This window comes from Ambystoma mexicanum, chromosome 13 (assembly GCF_040938575.1).
Source record: "Ambystoma mexicanum isolate Mex_15411 chromosome 13, UKY_AmexF1_1, whole genome shotgun sequence".
NCBI classification, from domain to species: domain Eukaryota; kingdom Metazoa; phylum Chordata; class Amphibia; order Caudata; family Ambystomatidae; genus Ambystoma; species Ambystoma mexicanum.
Window position 1 is genome coordinate 411,897,773 of NC_090938.1, and position 22,495 is coordinate 411,920,267.

Here is a 22,495-nt window from a genome sequence, read left to right on the forward strand (position 1 = left end):
GCAAGGGTAAAACTGAAAGACCATATACTGAGGCAGGTACGACTTAAACGGACTATGTGATGGCAACAGAAGTCTTCCCTTATTTGATCTGAACGGAGACCAACCCATGGGCACACTGTAAAATGGATTCAAGTGGAGACACCACAGTGGACCAAGATGTATACAAGTAGAAAGCAGTGTTGAAAGAAATAAAGAGGTACAGGACAGGATAAGATATCAGAAGTTGGAACAGGCAGGAAGCAAGGCAAGGAGCCCAGAGGAACAGAGCAGAAGGCAGAGGAGTGTGGCAAGGCTGCCAGGCAAGGAAGCTCAGAGGAGAATGGCAGAAGGCCGCAGAGTGCGGCAAAGCTGCCAGGCAAGGAAGCCCAGAGAAGAAGGGCGTAAGGCAGCAGAGTGTGACAGAGCCGCCAGGTGGGAGCCCTGAGGAGCAGGGTGGAAGGCAGCGGAGTGTGGCAGAGCCGTCAGGCGGGAGCCCAAAGGAGCAGGGCGTAAGGCAGCAGAGTGTGACAGAGCCGCCAGGTGGGAGCCCAGAGGAGCAGGGCAAAAAGCAGCAGAGTCCGGCAGAGCCGTCAGGCGGGAGCCCAGAGGAGCAGGGCGGAAGGCAGCGGAGTGCGGCTGATCCATCAGGTGGAAGCCCAAAGGAGCAGGGCGGAAGGCAGCGGAGTGCGGCAGAGCCGTCAGGCGGGAGCCCAGAGGAACAGGGCGGAAGGCAGCGGAGTGCGACAGAGCCATCAGGTGGAAGCCCAAAGGAACAGGGTAAAAGGCTGCAGCAGAATGGAGAGGGAGCTGCAAGCATCCACCGCAACATCAACAGGAATCAAAAGGCCAAAAGAGGATATCGAGGAAAGATCAAAAACTGGTAACAGGAGCACCAGCACAAACTCCCAGAAAAAGCAGTTGACTGACAATTGCTTCTGTTGAAAGTGAGCTTATAAAGGCCCTCCCAGCCAGCAGGCCAGCAGGGTGGAGCTGATTGCAGACTCTGGCAGCTGTGTTAAATTAAGTCCAGCCCTGGCTTCAGTAGCCTGCAGCAGTAGCAGCAGTGGTCTCTAATCAAGTGCTCTCCAGCTCTCTGCAGCCTAGCCTGCAGTAGCTTGGAACAGGTGTATGCAATCAGGCACTCTGCAGCTCTTAGTAGCTTGCTGCAAACAAATGTATTTAATATGCCTCCTCCAGCCCTCTGCTTTTTGGACAACCTACATGTCCCAGAATGCATCTGCTGGTTTAATCCAAAATCCGTAATGGAACATGCAATTAGATTAGTCCAAAACTGCAGCGGTAAAACAAGGAAAGAAAGGAAGAGGCACATGTAGCGGTGCTGGGTGGCAGGCAAGCAGGATCGTGACAGTAGTTGTAGCCCCAAGATTTGTCTTAGAGGGAGGCTTTCCGCCATGCCCGGTTGATTTGGTGTAGGATGCAAACGTCGAGGGGCCCACTCTGCCTACTGGGGTCCCCTTTTCTGGTGTACAAGGTCGGGCGTCTAGGCCTACTGTAAGTAATTTGCCAATCCCCTCCTTATTGTGCCATCCCCCATCCGCTTGCTGACTGTATTTTTTCTCAGTGGCTTTTTAAGGGGTGCTTTTCTGGTCCATCTCTGGCATTGGCTTCTGTGATTACTCTCAAATTGGTTTCTTGCTGCTTCTTGTTGACGTCTGCTGTTTCTTTTGAGGTCTTTTATGGGGGTGTGAAGTATTTTCCACTAGGGACATTTTGGCACAGAGAGCCTCCATGGCATCACTCTCTGAAGTCGCCACCACGTAACCATCCCCCTGGGAAGAGAGATTGGAGAAAGTAGTTCTTTCCTTTCCCGAGGGTGGTCTTAGCCTCTTCTGTTAATAGATCCTTCCTGAACTTGCAGTTTGGAATTGGGCCTCCATTGCAGCCCTGCCGTGATACAGGTGTCTCTGTCTGACCTTGGATTAGTGAGTGGTTTTGGGCGCTTCAGCTTCTAGGCTGGCCCTCAGTATCACGTCTACCACTCTTGGCAAGGTTTCTTGGATCCCCTGCTGGTCCTGCGCAGTTGTGGCACAAAGACTTAGGACTGCCTCTATTTTTACATCAAGTGTTACCAGAGAAGGGCCAGTGGTTGAAAAGACTTCTTGGGAGGATTGGGACAAAGTTGAGACCTCAAGCCTCGATTCTTCCTCGATCTCACATTCAGTGGAGGATGAATCATGTTTTGTGAGTAGTTTTCCACGTCTGGGGTTTGCGATAAGTTTGTGGCCAGGTTGTTGTCATAGGCAAAATCTTTTGGACGCATAGAATTTCTTTGGATAACTTTAGAGTTTCAGCAGAGAGCCATTGTTGTCAATTGAGATGTTCCACACAGAGGCCTCTGCTTCATGTGACTCTTGGGCCCCTTGCAGCTGCTCCTCCGGTATTTTCTTTTTTGCTGCGTGCGCTTGACCCAAAACAAAAAGCCTCTATCTTAGTTTGTATTGGGTCAGGAGAGCCCCCTCTCTCTAGTTTGTATTTTTTCGTGCATGGAGATGAGATCATTTTAAATTATGCATTCTGCGGGCTCAAAGGGTGCTTTGCCGATGTGCGACGGTCACTTCTAAGTGTTACCCGCTTAGTGTTTTTGGATTTCCCCATCTCTTTGGGCGTCTTCCGCCGTGAGAAAGCCTGGGTTTAATCACTGCACCCCCACTCTTGCTTTTTGAGCTATCTTGCCCCGTGGATTTGATTACAAGAGGGGCGGCTAGGAAGCTGCAAATCCTGAGATTGTTTGTTTATTTCCAGTGACCACCAGTGACACTGAGGGTCCTCAAATATGAGTGGCGAGGGGAGGAGGAGTTCTACAAGGTACCGGCAGAGGGAAGAGCAAGAGGCGAAGAGGAAAGGCTATTGGGAAAAAAAGAAGGGAAGAAGGAAAAGAAGTTCTCTCAGCTGTACAGAGTTCGCTATGCTCAATCACAGCAACTACCATGAAAACAGTTAGTTTAAGGTGTATCCGGTACTTACACTTCGGCTCCCCACTAGGAACGTTCTTCACCGTCGGCGCCCTCTGTTCCCAGCGATAGTGCTTTAATATTCAAGCACCTCCAGATAGTCTCTTCAAAGATTTGTCCAGCAACCGTGCTCCTTGCACTGATTTCAGACTGTATATCCCCTGGGCACTGAGCATCGGGAGGGGAGGTGCCGTGCTCCAACAGCCTCAACTACCACAACTGCCCCTTTGAGGCCCTTTGCGGCGTTTCGCACCTCCAGTGAGATTTTATGGAGGAGGCCAGACGTCCTCTTCCGAGTCAGCACTGCGGGATGGAAATAGATGAGGGGGAAATTGTAGTTCCTAAGTTGAATGCTCGTCGGAACCCGGTTCAGGGAAACACAGCATCACAGAGCTGTAAATATATACTCCAGCACCAGCAGACCTCTCTGCCACAACTGCCCCTTTGCAGCGCTTCGCGCCTCCAATGAGATTTTCTGCAGGCCAGGCGTTCTCTTCCAAGCCGGCACTGCGGGATGGAAATAGATGAGGGGCAATTTGTAGTTCCAAAGTTGAATGCTCGTTGGAACGCGGTTCAGGGAAACACAGTGTCACAGAGCTGTAAATATATACTCTAACACCAGCAGGAAGGGCCCCAAAGGGGCAGTTGTGGCAGATAGGTCGGCTGGTTTTGGAGTATATATTTACAGCTCTGTCACGCTGGGTTCCCCTGAACCGCGTTCCAACGAGCATTCAACTTTAGAACTACAAATTGCCCCTCATCTATTTCCATCCGCAGTGCCGGCTCGGAAGAGAATGCCTGCCCTCCTCCATAAAATCTCATTGGAGGCGTGAAGCGCCACAAAGGGCCTAAAAGGGCCATGCCTGCTGGCTCCCCAGTATGCATGGTTTCATGTGTGGGTATTGGTACCTCCTTTAATGACCCAGTGACTATCAGCTTCTGTCCTAGCCAGCTCTTCTTCTGTTCTCTTTCAGGTCGTCCCGGAGGACTTAAATTACCAGCATGCCTCAGACCCCTGGGATGGATAATGAGTCCCAGGAGGCAACACCATCCAGAAAACTATAACTACCACAGTGCACGACAGGACAAGAAATGGCCTAGACCAGGAGGAAAGGAATAGTTACCCAAATACTAATGGGACAGGCTTCGCCATTCAGGAGCTGAATGGGAGACCGAACATGTTAATGTTAAAGGTATATATACTGCGCACTGTCACCACCAGAGTGGTCCCCAGGCACTCTGGCGGATCTGAAAAGGAGAGTGTGAAGAAATGGTGAAGCGGGGGGCGTTAGTAGGGTGTAGTGGGAATAGGAAAGTGAGAGTTGTGATGTCCTGTTGGCAGCTTCAGTTCGGTTTGCACCGTTCGCTGAGCTTAAGTGTGATTTTCGAGACTATGCGAATTACCATGTGCTGTTGTGCCAGATTATGTTGTGTTAGTCTGTTGTTGCAATGTGGTGAAGTGCGTCCGGATTGCTGTGCCAAGAGGTTGTTGTGTGAGTTTCTGTATGAGCAGTGTATGCAGAAAGTTGAGAATTGGGTTAGCAGGTTTTCCTTACCTCTGTCTTTGTGTTTCTGTACTTAACATCTACGATTATCCTGTGTGTTTGGTATTGTAGTTTGTCCGCCTAGTTGCCAGGCCTGTTGAGGAGTGGCAGTTTTGCTCTGTGTTACTCTAGTCTAGTGGTATGTGTACCTGGCTGATGCAGGGGTGTTGCCCCGCCCTGGAGATGTTTAGGTAAGAGGATTCTGGTCCTTCCCTGCCGATTCCGTGTGGGGATGTGGGGATGTTAGCTAACTAGTTTTCCTCTGTGGATTAGCTGTATGTGGACATCAGTGGTTGCTCCCCCCGCCTTCTGGTTAGAGAAGATTAACTTAGGGGTCATGGTTTCCTCACTGGGATTCATGTTTCCCACTGGATCTAAGCTTCCTAGTCGATGTCTCCTGTTTCCGGAGCAAAGTGCCATGTTTGGAGTAGTTTTCTGAATTCCAGATGATCCTTTGTGTTACGTAATAATTCAATAATTGCCACCCGTCCCAGTTGATGTTTACAGCGAGTCTCTGAGTGGGAGGGGGCATGCACACAACCTGCCCATTGTAGGCACATGCCTTGCAAATTAAGCTAAACCTTACGGGTGAGGCCAAACAACGCTGAAATGTGTCTGGGGTTTCCTGTGTTCCCATGCAATGGGATGTTAGCTAGCTGTCTGGGCTGCACTGCTCCATTTGGGGCCGGACCAAGACTAATTTCCATATGGTTTACCCCATTTGTAATGCTGCAGAGATTAAAAAACAATGGAATAGTGGCTGCTTAGGAACATTCCCAGTGGTTATGATTAATTCAACGCTGCACATCCATCACTTATTGGTGCCTCCATATGATCAATTACAGATGGCTAAAGCATGCTACAGGAGTGCAGGAGGGGTAGGGCTGGAACCCACAGAGCATAACACAGCCCTATGGGGGGCGAAGGGATCCTTCTCAATGCCTTTGTGGACATTAACTTACTATAGCCAGGAAGGGAGCAGAGGGCAAACCGTTCCAGTGACCATATGGCTGCATGGAGGACAAACGACACTTAAAAGGGATTTAGCTAAGGCCCCTCATGAAGCCTTCGTCAAGAAGATCCGGACCAGAAGTGGAGATGGGTGGAGCTGGGAGTAGCTTAGACCGAGCCAGTCTGGAATGAGAGGTGTTTTGGTGAGGGTGGGGAAACCAAGAGAGAAGCAAGGAGAGTGCAGCAGGTGGAGCAGTACTTGGAGGAGACTTTTGTAATCCTTGGAAAGAGTGGTGGTAAGGTTGTGGGACTGAGAGGGTGCTCCCAATATGTTTTTCTGTGTTTGAGTGTTTGAAGTTAATTTCAGGAGGAAAGCCAGAGGAGGGTTGAAAGTTGAGAGTGGCTGAGAGAGATAGAGACAAACAGAGGCGTTGCTAGGGGGGGGGCTAAGGTGGCTACAGCCCCTTGTCTTTTGTTTGTAGCCCCGAATAGAATCTCAGGAGCTACAACCAAAAGGCTAGCTATCCCCAAGTCCCAACAATCCCGACATTAGCATAGCCCCGGGTATTTTCCAGACCTAGCAACACCCCTGGGGACAAAGAGAGAGAAACAAAGAAATAAGATCAGAAATGTTTCACCAGTGTGGAGATGAAAGGGATAAGAGGTAGAGCAGGAGACAGAGTGTAGGGAGAATGAGGTAGTGTTGGAAAGAATGGGATTTGGAGGGAAGCAGATAAGATCAGGAGGGTGCTGGAGGCTCGAGACAGGAGAAGGGGAAGAGATTGATAAGACCATGAGATGGAGTATGAAGAGAGGGAGGTGACAGGATGAAAGGCACACCAGGGCTATCAGACTACCTGCTATGTCACTTAGAAAGTCCATGAGGAGGAAGTTAGATAGATAAGGCTGTGGCCTTTAGGTCTCCCTAGGGCAGGGACACCTTAAACAATAGGGGTACCCTGGATGTAATGTAGCAGAATTCATGGAATAGGACGAAATGTCAGAAAAAAAAAATACCAACCCCACCAAAAGACCTTAAACACACACCACGAAAAGTTCTAACTACCAAAAGTTAGAACTTTTCGTGGTTTGTGTTTAGGTGTGGTCGGTATGAAAAATATTTTTTTTAAAAGACTGCAGGGGACTGGGGGTGTGTCCCCCACACTTCATTGAGCAGGGGTTGCGGGAGACACCCCGAGCTCTCCCAACAGAACAGGGGGGAAAAAAAGAAAAAAACGGGGGCTGCGGCGGTGTCCCCCGCAACATCCCGCTCACAATACTGCACAGTATAGTGAGCGAGGGTAAAGTGCAGGGGAGGGTGGAGTAGGGGCCAGAGATGGGAGGAGGTTGAAGTTCAGGAGTGGGGGGCACAAGAGGGGTGAGCGAGTGCTGAGGGGACCCACAAGGGCAAGTGCCAGGGGGAAAAGGGGGAGAAGGGCAGAAAAGTGCAATGGACAGAGTGGAGCAGATTCAGGCTAGTCCGGGGAAGGGTGCCCAAGGGCAAGTGCTGGTAAGGGATGCTGGAGGAGACTGGTCAGGGATGGTCTGGCCCCTGTATGGCTCAGAAGGAACCAGTCCATAGTCAAAGCGGCAGAGGGACATTAGCACGAGAGGGAGAGAGGGAAGGAAGAGGAGAAAAGGAAAGTCTCAAGATGTTTCCCGAACTTAAGAAGATCCGGCTCAAGTCTGAGGGGCGCAGGGAGGCTGTTCCAGATCGAGGATCCTGCTGAGGAAAGGGATTTACCTCCCACTTTGCTTGTAGAAACGCCTGACCTGCAGAGAGATGTAGCTAGAGGACTGTATAACTCGAGAAAGGAGGTATTTAGAGAGCTGGGTGTAAAGTGGTCAGGCCTGACAGCCTTGTGAATGATGCAAAGGATCTTGAATTTGATCCTTGCTTTCACCGGGAGCCAGTAAAAAGATTTTAGGGCTGGAGAGATGCAGTCCTTGGGCTTGAGGACAAGGATAAGTCTCGCAGCCATATTCTGGATTAGTTGAAGGGGGCCAAGGGAGGAAAGAGGCAGATTGAGGAAGAGGCTGCTGCAGTAGTCCAGCCTAGAGAGAACCAGAGCTCTGTAGACCGTACGCTTCTGTGGGAAGGTGAGGAAGGGGAGAATGCCTCTGAGGAAGTGGAGCAGAAAGTTGGACTTCTTGGCAAGGTCCATGATATGTGGAGAGAAATAGAGAAAGGAGTCAAAGATGATCACAAGGTTTTTTGCCTCACAAGAGAGTGAGGGAAAGGGGCCCAAGGAGGGTGGCCAGAGGGTGAGGGGCTAACAGGGATAAGGCCTCCCAATGAGAAGGTTCTCTGTCTTCCTGGCATTAAGGCAGAGATCATTAGCAGAGCACCACACCTGAATAGCAGTCTGGCAGTCAGGTATGAGAGGAAGGAGAGGAGTTAGACGATGGCAGCTTAAATGAGATCTGTGTATCATCAGCATAACACTCGGGGTGAGGAGAGAAGATGGAGCTCAAATGGGCCAGAGGGGCTAGGTAGATGTTGAAGAGTCATGGTGATAGGATAGAGCCCTGAAGGACACCACAGGTAGAGAGTGAGGTGGAGGAGAGGAAAGGTCCTAATTGCACTTGGGAGGGTCGGTTTGAAAGAAAGGAGCTTAACCATGAGATTGCCTGGTCCGTGATCCCCAGGGTATCATGGAGACGACATGAGGCTGGAGTGGTTGACCGTGTCAAAGGCAGAAGAAAGTGTTACGCTCACCTGGTCTCTGCGGAGGCGTTGGGGCATGGTTGCAGCCCTCCCAGGGGTGAGGTCGCTCGGGTCCCTCTGCGCTTATGTGGTGACTGGTGGTAATAGGTGATGCTGTTCAGGACTGCTCCTGCGTGGAAAATTGGGGGCGTGAGTATGCCAGCTTGTGCACCTGATCCCCTTCCAGACCCCTTCTTCCAAACCGTGGTACCCGTGGGATGCGCTGTCCCTGGAAAGCTCACCTGTTGATTAGTTTTGGCGAGCAATCCGTCCTGCTGCTACTGGCAGGGGCGCTTGTATGATCTGGACCGAGTTCCTTCACTGGTCCCTTGCACGTGGTAATCCAGTCCTGTTGCGACTAAGCCACTATACTTCAGGTAAGTGTTCCTGTTTGTCTTTGTCTTTCCTCGTCTATTTTTATTGTATTGTAAAGTTTGTTGTCTTCTATTGCTTTCCGTTCCACTTTTGATGTTTGCTGTTTTGCTTTCTTGCTTTGCGGGTGCTGTTGCCGGCCCGGCAGAAGCTGCGGCGCTCGAGGCGACAGCCGGAGGGAATGTCATGATCTCTGCTTCCAAAAGGTCAGGGTTTTCCCAACTCCCTTGGAAGCAGATCCATAACCCAGGTTCCGAGTGCCAACCAGTCCCAATTGGGACCTTTTGGACCCAGTCCTGGCGCCAGTGGCACCAGGCTCATAAATATGCCCAGTCCCAGCGCTGGAAGCGCCGGGCTCATAATGCTTGGGTGGACTTACCTGCAGCAGACCATGCTGCTTACTTGCCTGCCAGTTGAGCCTCTGATCCTCTTCTGTTTGGAACTACTTTTCCTGTTGGGTGGGGCAGGAGCCACTCCCTAGATTCAGAACACTGGAACTCTTCTGGAAAGCAGGAACTCTTTTGTTACCTAGGCGTGGCTGTGGAAGGAGACACCTAAGCACTATAGGAGGCTATTTAAACCACACCCGATGGATGAATCTTGCTTTGCGTTATTCTGCATCCTCTGCAGCAGAACGCTCATCGTGTCTTCTGCATCTGATCCTGGGCCTAAGGAAAAAGGCTTACCATCCTGAATCCAGTCTTCAGCAACACCTATAAAGACAAGAAAGAACAGGTTAGCATTACTGTCTTCAGTGACAGCTCTTCACTTACCTGGTCCATCGGCTGTCACCAACGCCTCGCGCTGCATTCCGGCATCTGAAAGACAAAGGCTTACCTACTCTTTGTGCGCTCCGGAGGTCTTCACACTGCATTCCGGCATCTGAAAGACAAAAGCTTACCAACTCTTCGCACGCTCCGGAGGCCTTTGGCGCTGCATCCCGCATCTGAAAGACAAAACAAGGTGCGTTTAAAGACATTGGGGAACTTTAATACTCACGTGCCATTACTCCTTTCCACATCTAACCCAGTGGGTATTCCGGCACCCTGCAGCCGCTCCGAACTTGTACCTGCAAAATAAAAAGACAGTTAGAGCGCATCGTGAAGCAGGCAACAAGCGCTTACTTACGTGCTTCCAGGCGCTTCTATTCATCACACGGGCTCCATCTTCAACTCACTTCAGCCCGTCATCCGCCATCGCCGGAACCCTGCAAAACAAGAAACATCATTACTAAAGACTTTAAAGACATTAGAATTACTCGAAACTTACCGTTCGTGCAGTAAACGACGGACAGCAGTCCTCTGAAGTCAAGAGGCCTGCTCCACTTATCCAGTGAAGAAACTGGTTACAGCACCCTGCCCCGAGGCAGATGGAGAGCACGGCGTTCACTTACCTAAGGTGAGAGCGTTAACCTTTGGGGTTCTACAGGAGAAGAGAAAGGGAAGAAGAGAAAGACATTCAATAACCCAGTTCCTTAATCCCATATTTTCTATCTGCAGACTTCTTACCCTTCGAGTCAGACATACAGTGCACAGAGGTCCAGCCCAAAGAGCCAGCCGTGTGTTACACATCACCTTTGAAGATACGGTATACGCCCAGTCAAGACCGGCGCCTCTACGGGAATCAGGTGAGCGTTACAGGGAATGAGGAATGAAGCTGCAGCGGTACAGTAGCTGATAAGTTGTTAACTAGGGGGCACGTGGGGTTCAAATGCAGTGCAGCCCAAGGACGGATGTTCTAACCTTGTCTTTCTTCTTCTTCACAGGGTCCGAGTTTGTGGATGCGGAGTGCGGTGCAGCGGCGTCGGGATCAAGATCACTGGATGTCAGGAGATGAGTCTGCAGATGAAGCGATGAAGCACCGGTTTCCTGGAGGTGAGTATGTAGGAGAACGCCTGTTTCAAAGGTAAGTAAACTGGTCCAAGCGGCGGTGAGCGTAACGTTGCACGCGAGTTCACAGTAACCCGAAGCACCGGCCTTAAGGATGGAGCAGCTTATATAGCTGAGCTTCTGAAGCCACGGCCACCAGGTTCAGCCTGCCTGCCACACCCTGCCAATCCGCTGAGTCAGCACATGAAGACCAGCCTAGGGAGCCACACCCAATGAGTCAGCACATGAGGATATTCTCTGCAATAAAGGCTTTCAGCTCCTGGAAAGTTCTTGTAAAATAAAAGCACTCCTGCACTGAAATAAAGTGTTCCTGCTCACATCTCTATATGAGCCTGGCGCCAAAGGCGCCAGGACTGAGTCCAGCCAGGGCCCCTGTGTTTATAGGTCCCAAAGGGACATAAGTGAGTCAAGTGACCCATTGCCCCCATCACTAGATGGTGTGGTTTTTGTGTTCTGGGGCCTGTGGCCATGACAGAAAGATCGAGGAGGGTCAAAACAGAGGGAGAGTTACAGTCCAGGTTGGAGAGCAGGTCTTCACGAGTGTTTAGGGGGTGGGGGTCCAAGGGAGGCATGAGAAGATGCGGTAGCGGGGGAGTAGATGACAGTGAGGACAGGATGTCTTGAATTTTGTAGTGGGAGGCCAGTGCAGTGCCGAGGGCCTGGGAGGGAGGAGGAGAGAAGGCGACTGCAGTAGGATTGGCAGGTTCCTTGCAGATCGTGAAAAGTTCAGCCGTGTTATTGGTGGCCCGTGAAATGTGGGCTTGGACATGAGCCCTAATCTTGGAGCAAATGGCGAGACAGTATTGCCTTTGGAGCAGGCGGCAGGCCAGTTTGTCAGAGGGTGTACTTGATGTCTGCCACTGTCGCTCAGCAACTTTGCACTTGCATTTCAGAGCTGCCAAGTCAGAGTCATACCAAGAGTTGCATTTGTAGGCAGGCTTCAGGCAGATCCTCATGACAGAGGCACGGATGTCCAAGGTGTTAGAGATAGAGAGATGGAGGTTAGCCAGAGCAGAGTCGGAAGGAGAGTCAGAAGCAGGGAGTGGTGTGAAGGTAGCGGCAAATGCCGCGGCTGACACACGCTTCATCTGGCAGTGCAGGTAGAGGCATTATCAGGGGGCAGGGGAGCTCAAGGCTGGAGGAGAGGAGATAGTGGTCAGACCAGGAGAGAGGGGTAGTTAGAGGGTTGGAGAGAGGGATGTCTGTTGAGATGAGAGCATCCAAGGTGTGCCTGGCAGAGTGAGTTGGGCCAGAAGAAAGAATTGTGATGGAAAGAGAGTCAAAGAGTACGCAAAAGAGTACAGTGGCCAAATCCTGAGAGTCGAGATGGAGTTTGAGCAGGTAGCCTAGCTTAGATTGTGGAGACCCCTTCAAGGGGGAGACAAAATATACAGCCTACCCTTTGTGAGAGGGTCAGGGTGATGACCCTGTCAAAGGGGGGTGACCCTTCTCAACCTGGAGCAGGAGGCTCTCTAAAACAAAAGGCAAAGCAAACCCTGTCCCAGGTATGTGAAGTGGGAGTTGAGGGGGTCACTGGTCCCCGGACAATCCCCCTTTTCCCAAATATGACAACACTGATACCTCCTGATACCGTTTATTTTATTGCTTATGGTGCAAACCTAGCTCAAGAGCAGCAGAGCGCTTTACAACGGATTGTACCAAAAAAGGGCTTGGCATTTTATACAGTAACACAGTACTGTTGGTGGAGAAAGAGGGTTTGTGAGTTACTGACCACAGTTCTCTTTATATCATTTCAGACCACAACTCCCAGAATTCCCTTGAGGGCAGCCAGGAAAACCCAGACTCAAGCCACGCAACCGGAAACCCAGAAGTGCAGCCATTCAAGCAGACTGTGAAGCAGCACCATGTCCCAATAAAGACCAGCCCACAGCACAACAGAGAAACGCCAGACTGTTTCTAAAACGGTGCTGGAAAAGAGTGAAAGGCATGGAGGGGTGTTTAAAGCCTCTGAGCTGGGTAGCCCTCTTCCTAGGGCAAAGACAGGCACTGATTGGTGCAGGAGATCTGCTGAGCACTGCAACCAATGAGGACGTGAGACAATCACTGCATACACAACCCTGCGCTATAAAAGGCAACAGCAGAAGAGGCAGTGTGTGGGTTGTGTGGGTTAGGTCTTAAGTGGAGCTGGAGGGCGACCAAGAGACCAGGCAGAGGAAGGATGGCGAAGTGGAGCATTGGGGTGGTGGTGGAGGAGCTTAGACAAAGTGAGGTACTTGAGAGAGAGTGGCATAGTGATGTGTAGTGTAGTGTAGGAATTGGTGGCTTTATTGAAGGAGTAAGGACGAGAGATAGAGATAGAGATGGTGTAGGAGAAAGCAGTAGAGTAGCGTGGTAGTACCAGTTAGTGTACTAGTTAGTGCGAAGGACCTAGTTAGTGTGAAGGCGAGTGAGTGTTAGGAGGGAGTGTAGAAGTGGGGTTTGAGGAGAAGGGGTGCAGAAGAAAATAAGTATGGGTGAGAATAGTGAGACTGGGTGTGGTGAAGTGGTGAGCAGAGCACCATACTCCTGATTTTCATGGAGAGGAGAAGGTAGAGAGAAGAGCAGTAGTTGTTGCGAGGAAGTGGCAGTAATTGGACGGACATGGTAGTGGTATCAAAGGGTGGAGGTGAGGACTAGTTGTGAGAGAAGGAGTTGTGAAAGCAGCAGTTGTGGAGGCAGTAATAGAGAGTGTGGTGTGTAGTAGTAGAGAGAGACGAGTAGAAAATACCACAGTAGTAGAGATAGTGGTAGTAGTAGAGGGACAGTAGTAGAGAGAGTATAAGTAGCGAGAGACTTACTAGTGAGAGCGGATGTAGTTGTGCAGGGAGTAGTTGTACTGGTGGTCGGGGTCAAAATTGGGATTTGTTGACCAAGAGCAAAACGCAGATCCTGGCTATCGCGCATCACCCGTTAAGCAGGATCTACCTCTGGGAAACCAGGAGTCAGCCTGTAACGTGCACCAAATGTGACATGAGTTCAAGATGGAAACTTTAACTTGTCCATTTGCATATTACATTATATTCTTTAAATGGCACTTAGTCATGTCTTTTAGTCTAGGGAGGATAACTCAGGGGCAACATGCTCGTCTTGGAAGCAAGACGACTCAGAGCAACACAGGTTCGAACCCCTGGTCCGCGCTTAGAAACCTCTGGATATTAAGCGCGTAATAAACTAACTCTAGTTAGTTTATTACGCGTAACTCTCTTTATGCCCTCCCTCTTGCACCAAATGGATCTAAATCATTTTACTTATGATCTACTGTTGAAAAACAATGTGTGGGCTCTACGTGTAGACCACACACAGCAACAGAACCTATTATATTTATTTATTTTTAATAAATTATGTAGTTTACATACACACTTTTCATTTGTACATCCTATAAACGTATAAACGTATATGTCCGACATAAACATTTTCAAGATATAAACAAAAAGCATGCTTCAAAACTATATGGCTCTTCTGTTAAATTTGCATACCACACTGCCTTGCCACTTCTGTTCGGAAATCCCGTCTGTCAATTGATCCTAATGCTAGATCTAGATCCTAGCGATTACTACTCATGAGGTGGCCAAGTCGGTGTGCACCCACCTTGTTTCTACTGAGGGTCTGTGTCCCTAAATGGACTTTAATCCCAAAGGTCAAGCGGGCAGCCAGTAGGTCTTTTGCACCACTCTTTTCATGTTTGTGTTCATGTCCCTGGCATGGTGCTTCGCGGTGTTGTTGGATGTGCTGTTAGCCCTCCTGAACCTCTTGCACAGTAAAAGCTTAATCTTGGAGAAAGAAAGGCAAAGGGCTGCACCCTATGTCCTCCATGGATCTCTATCACTCCCGAACTCGACCACATCACTCTGGGGGCACAGCCCGTATTCCAGTGACACCTTTGTGGTGCAACCACGAAATCAGCTTATGGTCAGGGCCTGGGATCTGCATCCATGGCATTGCTGTGGATGCCCTAGAGAGTGTCATGGCCTGGCACTTAGCACAGTCTGCCTCTGGAAATCCCTGGGTGTGCACCTCGCGGTGCCTCTGGGTCTATAATAATAGCTAAGATAAGCACCAGCAAAACCATAATGCACAATGCATGCAAAGCATATGCACACTCAAGCAGAGGCAATCGTAACACGTCAGCCTTCTGCACACAGCTAAAGTAATACAAAACTGCCCTCCACTCCCTCTCCACCGACTAAACCGCATATAACCTAACCTTTTTACCTGTAGGACATGACCTGCCAAGAGCGATTCTATAGCAAGAGCCATTATCCTAACTCAGCATTACAAGTGGTAAAAATCATGTTAAATTTCAGCTGATTTAGCCCCGCATCCCATCCTAAAAGCTATGACGTACGTGATCAGCCCATGTCTACTGAAGTTGAGCTAAGGAAACTAGAGTCCTGCTAAGTTTGTGTCACACCGTATCCAACCCCTAGATGGCGCGCTGTCCCAGCAATGCTACCTAGAAATGCTAGCTGGCCCATTCACCCGGGGCTTAAAGAAAAACTCTATCGTCAATGCAATTCTGAAAATGAGGTCTAACCGAAGGACTTGGAAATATGAGCCTCGTTTAACTCAACTGTTCCCATAGCTGCATAATCCACTAAAAAGGTTTTGCAACAAGTTTGTCAACCTTTGCCATCTATGCCATTGAGATCTCATGCGACTTTTATAATGTTGGTCAAAATGCTTCGCTGGTTAAGGGTCAAATTATTGAACATAACAATTAGATTGTGTGTCATGACATTGTGTGTGCCCTATCATTTCAAATAGGTGGCACACACGCTACGACAGTAAACATTACACAATTTTAGAAGCTGTTTCGCAACATCCTCGTGATGGGAAAGGTTTGAAGAAAGGGCACCATCCTGAACATTCCTGGGTTTACTATATGTTTATCACATAATCTGTTGGCAGGGATGGGTACATTGTTTTTTTGGTCTTTAATCTGCACACAAAAGTTGGTGTGTAAAAAATGGAGTATAGTTTGACAAGACACTTATCGATTTAGGTAAGGTATGAGGAGCAGCGGTTGGTACCTATTCAATGTTTATTTTTTCACTATCAACGTCTTTTGGCTGAATAATGATGGTTAAATCAGGCAACCAGATATGTAATCTACGCCAGTGAAAGCATCGAGGGACTCATTCCGAGGACTGTGGTAATGGTAGAAAAGTGGCAATTTAAACACTTCGCATTTTGAAAATACCACATAATTATAAGGGAACATTGAATGGGCTAGTGACAGCATAGAGTACATCGAAACTACTTCATGGGGTAAATAACCCATAATTAGCCCATGCATTATTTTCTGACTAACCCATGTGATAAATGTCCCACACTTCGCTGGTATTTTAAAGATACGAGGTATGTCAAATCCATCATGTTTTTACTGTTACCACCACCACCGTACTCGGAAGGAGGCGCTAAGAGGCGCATACCATTGTGGGTAGACGGCATCTGAATTGTTTCATGCAGACCATCTGGTAAGTTCTAAGAGTCATTGCTGTTATATGATCGTATGTGTTGTAATATTTAAGAGTTGGAACTGGTATTTGATTATTATGTTATTTTGGCAGCTGAGCAAGAGCTTTATGCTCGAAACCATTGTGCAGAGTTTTCATGCTCTGAACATAACTGTTACCTATGGAACTGGTGACTAAATCAATTCAATGGATGTGATTAATGTCAAAGGGATTCAAATATGTATGTATTCCTTTAAATGACGCTTTCAACAAATTAATAACATGGTGCATTTCACTTTAAATGGAAATAGTGAGCTGCCTCATGAACAGTGGCTGCTAATTTCATTAGGAATAGGCGATGCTCACTTGGGATAGGGCACCAGCACTACTATGCTGGAAGGTGATCCTCATAGAAAGACTCAGGCAAGTGTGCCGCACTCAGGGCAGGACACCACCATTGCACTACTGAAAGATCAGTCCTGATCTAAGACTAGGACAAGTGGACCTCATGTAGGATAAAATCCCATCCCTGAAATGTTGAAAGTTGACCCTCATCCTCACTGCATGAATGAAACAAATATACCCCACACAGATCAAGGCTGAAAAGATTGGTGAACTTCATGAGGAATCTATCAAATAGAGTATTGACTAAATTTGAATGTCAAGTTCTCAACAAAGAGTTGTCCTTTGCTTCGGCTATCAATACCGACTGGGTTGAATTACAAATTGATTTGTTTAAGGTTGTTAGGAAACGTTCAGCATGACATTCCATTAGTGAGTTCACCAATAGCAAATTTCCCTGATAGTGAGTTTACTACTCAAGATATCCAAGACATTTTACTGTTGTTGTCCTTACAAGAACATGAACCTATACAAGACATTGTACTACGTGATTTAAACATCACTCCAAGACATTGGGCAACACAGAACTCAAGGACAAATCTAAATGTACCCGTACTTTAGGGTCAGATACTGTCATAGATACTTTCCAAGGAACAGTCACTGATGAGATACATAAAATGTCTGATATGACCAAGTCCTTTAAGATGCAGAGAAATCACTCAGCGATTGAAAGACAGGTGCTTTCCACATTAAGGGATGACTTGTCCATTATTATCAAGGAAGCTGATAAAGGGGGGGGGGGCAATATAGTTGTTCTCGATATAGAAGACTATATTCAAATGGCATATACAGATCTAAATATTCCTGGTTGTTATGAACGACTTAAGGGCATCCACTTGAGGAGGTTAATGTATTGGCTCAGCAACTGATACTTAAAAGGTGACTGTACATCATCCTAGATTGCCCACAATCTACTTCTTACCTAAAGTGCATAAGAGTTTTGACCTATTGTAGACCTATTGTCAGTGGAATTGGCTGGGTGACAGGCTGGGCTTAACAAACCTAGTGAATATAATTTGAACAGTTTCAGCAATATGAATTTGAGGCTTTATTGACACTGATGTGTAATATTGGATTTCAACATAAAATTTTTGCTCACTCTGTCCTAATTAGGACAGCAATGTTTGCCGTGAAGAAGACCTGGTTATAGGTCGAAACACGTGTTGGCTGTAGTGTTATACATATACAGTACACAGTAAAGAAGTCATATAAACCTAAACATATGACTTTTAAGCTCAGTTATCTGCCACAGAGACTACTAAAGCCTAATACTTCTCAAAGTCAACATTTTATTTCACTGTTTGTAGCGCATTATTGCCTGGTCATCATTACTAAGTGAAATAAATATACAGCACACAGGTCAATGCTGAAAAGATCGATCCTGATCTAGGACTAGGACAAGTGACCATCACACAGGATAGAACCCCATCCCTGAAATGTTGAAAGTTGCCCCTCATCCTCACTGCATGACAGACAAATATATCCTGCATAGGTCACTGCTTAAAAGATCAATACTGATCTAGGACTAGGACAGATGGGCCTCGCACAGAATAAAAAACAATGCTTCAAATGCTGAAAGGTGACCCTCTCCCTCACAGCATGACTGAAACAAGTATACCCCACATGGGTCAATGCTGAAAAGATCACTCCTGATCTCAGAGTAGGACAAGTGACCATCACAAAGGATAAAACCTCATCCATGAAAACAAAAATTAATGTACTTTACACAGATCACTGACACTGCATTACTAAAAGGTAACCAATACTACGGGACTGATACAAGTGCAACTGCCACAGGGCAAAGCAACAGCACTACAAACCTGTCAAGTAATATACTCTGCAAGATTAAAACGAGTTCATGTTCCCATGAAACTTCAATACTGAAAAGTTACCCACAGTATAGGACTGAAACATATACACCTCATACAGGACAATACACCTAAAACAAGGGCACCTCGCACCTGACACTGCCGCTACAAAATGGCTAAAATGTTGTCTATGTTCAGGTTTAAACCTGCTTCTGCATGCTACAATATTTAGACTTACCTTCCAACCCTGAATCAAGGAAAGTTATATTCAAAGGGTTACGCCAGAAGCCTGCAACCTGCAGCTCTCTAGATCTTTTGGACTACGATTACCAGGAGCCCTCACCACTGACCAGGACTGCGCTGGTAGGGTTGATGGGAATATAGTCACAAACCTCTGGAGAGCCAACGGCTGCAGACCACTGGGAATGGCGATATCCACTCAAATGAATCTTAATTACCCGAAGGGAAGTTATATGGAGGCAAATAAAAGTAAGAAGTGAACCACTTGTAGAATTGTTATGCAGAATTAATGTTACGTACCCACAGCTGTAAAATGCATGTTAGTTGTTGTTAAACAGAATTATGTTTGGCTCGCTTGTTTTTTGCAGCTGATGTCCTCTACAGAATTTCTTTCTAAATGCAACATTTTTTTAAATGTTCTCAGTGGCTTGACCCTCTGAATCCACTTGGGAAATTTGTAATGGAAATGGTAATTTCTACAGGGTTAGTAGAATCTAAACGTTCTGTGTATCGATTTCACATAACCCCGAATCACATAAATCCTCCATATGTTTCTGCCTTCCTGTACTACAATAAATGATATGATAGGCTTTTATAAAGCACTTAATACCAAGAGGTTTCTAAGTGCAGACCCGGGGATCGAACCTGTGGTGCATTGTGCCCCTGCGCTATCCTCTCGAGACAGAGGGAGTAATGCTAGAGGGAGTAATTAACTCTTATTTGATTTGCATGCAGCACCATGGGAGGAACTGGAACCCCCCACCCCCCCGCCCCACCTTGACACATGGCAGTATTTCAGATGGGGCTGTGTCCAGCCTGTCTGTAGGGTGACGAGTCAGCTCCTATGTTTATAGAACGAGGAATAGTGAGGGGTGATGAAATCAGAAAAGTATAAAAAAGGAAGCCGCACAGAGAAAGTGAGGATACCTTTAAATATACAATATGTATCATGAGTAGACTGTAAGGCCCAACCTCCTTGGAATCTTTCCTATTTCCCTATTGACCAGCGTAACCATGTGTGAGGGGGCAAGTTGTCCCTTATAATGTACCTGCAGGAGGCACTTGCTGACATCACTGGCACATAGGGCTTTGTTGCATCCATTTGCAGAGGTGATCAGGGAGCAGCACACAGCTGCTAGGAGCAACATGCAGTCAGTGGACCAGCAGATCTTCATCTTCTGCGCATTCGTCGAAGGGATGATAAACGCAGTGCACCAAACCTGTGAGAAGAAGAATGGGCAATGAGAGGTGTAATAGGAGAATCGAGAGTAGTGGATTAAATGGATTGGGGTAAGTAGCTGCATTAAATCCACAAGCGCATAGCCCAACTCTAACTAATGACCACCACCCAATGCCCAGAACATCCAAATTCAACACCCAGCATTCGAAGCAACCACAACACCACAACAAACATAGAACGACATGCACTCAGCACCCAATGACCAGTACCAAAGCCCCTGACCCAATTCGCTTGACACCCAAATCCAACTTTGAATACCTTGACTACCCAAATCCAGAACTAAATACCCTGCAATGAGACAAATAGCGTGCACCCACCGCCAGCATCCAGGTCTCATGCCACCCAAACCCTACACTCGATATCAAAGGTATCGAAATGCAACACTGAATACTTAGCTCCCAAACTCAACATCCACTAGCCGGAACCAAAATCCAACATTCAGGTCCCACGGCAACCCAATTCAACAAGCAATGACCAGTACACCCAAATCAGGCAGTCAATTCCCAGCATGCAAATCCAGCTCACAATGCCCACAGCACCTAAATCCAACACCCAAAATCAAGAGCACCCAAGTCCAAAACCTACCGCAGAACAACCAAATCTAATAACTTGCATCAGAATTCAGCAACATATACACAGAGCACGCAAATCCAACAGCTGTTCCACGGAACAGGGATATCACTTCCAAATCCAGCATGCAATGTCCAGAGCATCCAAAGGTAGCACCCAATGCCCAGAGTACCAAATCTTCCCAACAAATGACCAGCGCCACAATCCAACATCTGCTAGTGTGGACTTTTAAATCTAGCTCTCAATGCCTTCTGCACCCATATTCAACACCAAGAGCGCCTTAATCCAAAATCCACTGTCCTGCTCATAACTGCATTACTCAATGCCTAAGCCCGAATGCAACAACCATTTCTTACAGCAGCCACGCTTAGCATCCAATCTCCAGCACCAATTTTCTGCCACCTAAATATAGCATTCAATTTCTTTAACATCAATATTGCAGCACTCAGAATACCCACATTCAACCCTCAGTAGCCAGAAAATGAATGCCACATCCAGTGCTCATGGCACTCAAATCAAAATCAGATATCATGCCCCAAAGTCCAGCAACCAACACCTAGGGCACCCAATGTACAACAGCCAAGTCCAATACGCAGTGTCCCAAAACCTAATCCTACAATCGAATTCCAGATCACCCAATCCCAACAACCAAAACCTTGATGATAACCCAATACCCAATATCCAGAAACCTAATCCAACAGTCACATTCCAGATCACCCAAATCCAACAACCAATGACTAACAAACAAATCAACATCCAGCGTCCAGGGACCAAAACTCTGCACTAAATATAAAGTTCCGAAATCCGACACCAAGTCCAGCATCTGAGGCCTTAAGCAATCGAATCCAACCCCCAGTGTCCATTTCCTAAGTCCAATATTCAATGTCCTATATCTGAATTCAACAACCAATTCCCCAAACACTGAAACCCACCACCATGACCAGCACACCTTTCCTATGACCCATACCAGTACCAACCCTCCAGAAAAACACATGCAGCAGCAGCCAACCCCAAGACCTGTTTCCGAATGCCCCATCTCCTGTCACCAGCAAAGGCACACCCGGCATGCAATGGCCAGAGTACCCGAATCTAGCACCCAAGGGCTGGGCATTCGTTATGCCAAAAACTGGGTCAACCACTCGTACACAAAATTATGAAATATTGATTATCCCATGGAACATATAAAAATAAATGGTGTCAGACTAGAAAACACGACCCTGCATTCACAGTCAGCCCCATACCCTTATTCGAGAACCGAAAACTTGAAGCCACACAGTCCTCAATCCTGCAGGCAAATCACCCTCCTGTTCTTTCACCTCTGTCTGTTTACTACTCCCTCTCTGCATCTCCCTCTCGCCCCTTTCGGCTCTCTGTGTCTCTCTCAAGACCTCCCCTTTTCAGCGTCTTCCCACCTTTTCCTCCATACGTCCCTTTCTTTCATTCTGCACCATCTTTATTCCTCCTCCCGCCTCTCTCTTTTTTTCGCTCTCGTTTCCTCGCGTTCTCTGCCCGTCTTTCTTTCCCTCATATTCATTTTGCTCTGGATCTTTCGCCTCTCTTGCTTTCATGGTATCCTCCACCTCATTCGGTTAAACTCTTGCACTCTCACTTCACTCTTTTTTTCCTCTCACGCTTTCTGTCTCCTGCGCACAGATCTTCACACAAAATGTTCAGCCGCTTGCGTTGTTACCTGACGAGATGTGTCTGCGTGGTTGTCGCTTCAGGTGCGTGGACAACAGCCGGAAGGAGTTTTACTTTCTACTCATAAAGTTCTGCTGTGCTCTGTACCCCCTGATCACCCTGGGGCCCTCCCTCTCTGGGTGCTTTAGCAGCAGCAGGGGTGGACTGGCGCGGGAGGCCGGGGGAATGCACAGTGCTCTAAGTCTTCAGAGACGGAAAAACAGGATCAGCACATCTGGAAGGAGTGCTAGGAAGCCGGGGAGGAGGGAGGACATAGCCCCCTCCCTTGGACAGCCTCCCACAAGCACACATTTCATGTACCCGAACAGCGCCACCCCCAGCCCTCTCAAGACTCCATTCTGCCCTGAACTCACAAACAGGAAGGAGCCCCCACAGCTGCACACCTGGCACTACAGCAGCTGAAGCCAACACAAACACGCACGCGCACACACACACTCCTGAACCAAGAAATGAGAAGGCAGTCACGCATTCAAGTAGACACATTTCTAGCCACACATTACAACCCTCACACCTGCAGTGTGCGAGAAGGCGCGTTCAGTCGCAGAATACTGGGTAGTGTGTATAAGCAGGGCAGGCCAAAGCGCAGACGCAGGGCAGTTTCTGCATTACGTTGCGCCTCGGGGAAAACACCCTTGAATAACCCGCACGTTACTCTTCTACTGCA

General features: G+C 47.9%; 1 protein-coding gene across 2 annotated transcripts in view; it reads right to left on the reverse strand.

The window, feature by feature from the left end:
• Window positions 1-22,066, reverse strand: part of LOC138521291 (twisted gastrulation protein homolog 1-like) — a 117,809-nt gene extending 95,743 nt beyond the window's left edge. The window contains exons 1-2 of one of the 2 annotated variants that reach the window (XM_069634021.1): window positions 21,821-22,066; window positions 19,370-19,540 (exon numbers count right to left, since the gene is read on the reverse strand). In XM_069634021.1, the coding sequence (XP_069490122.1) occupies window positions 19,370-19,495 (126 nt within the window). In that variant the 5' untranslated portion in view covers window positions 19,496-19,540; window positions 21,821-22,066. Of the gene's footprint in view, window positions 1-19,369; window positions 19,541-21,371; window positions 21,507-21,820 lie in introns of those variants that run through there. The other variant, XM_069634020.1, reaches the window with a different exon arrangement.
• Window positions 22,067-22,495: the final 429 nt, after the last annotated feature.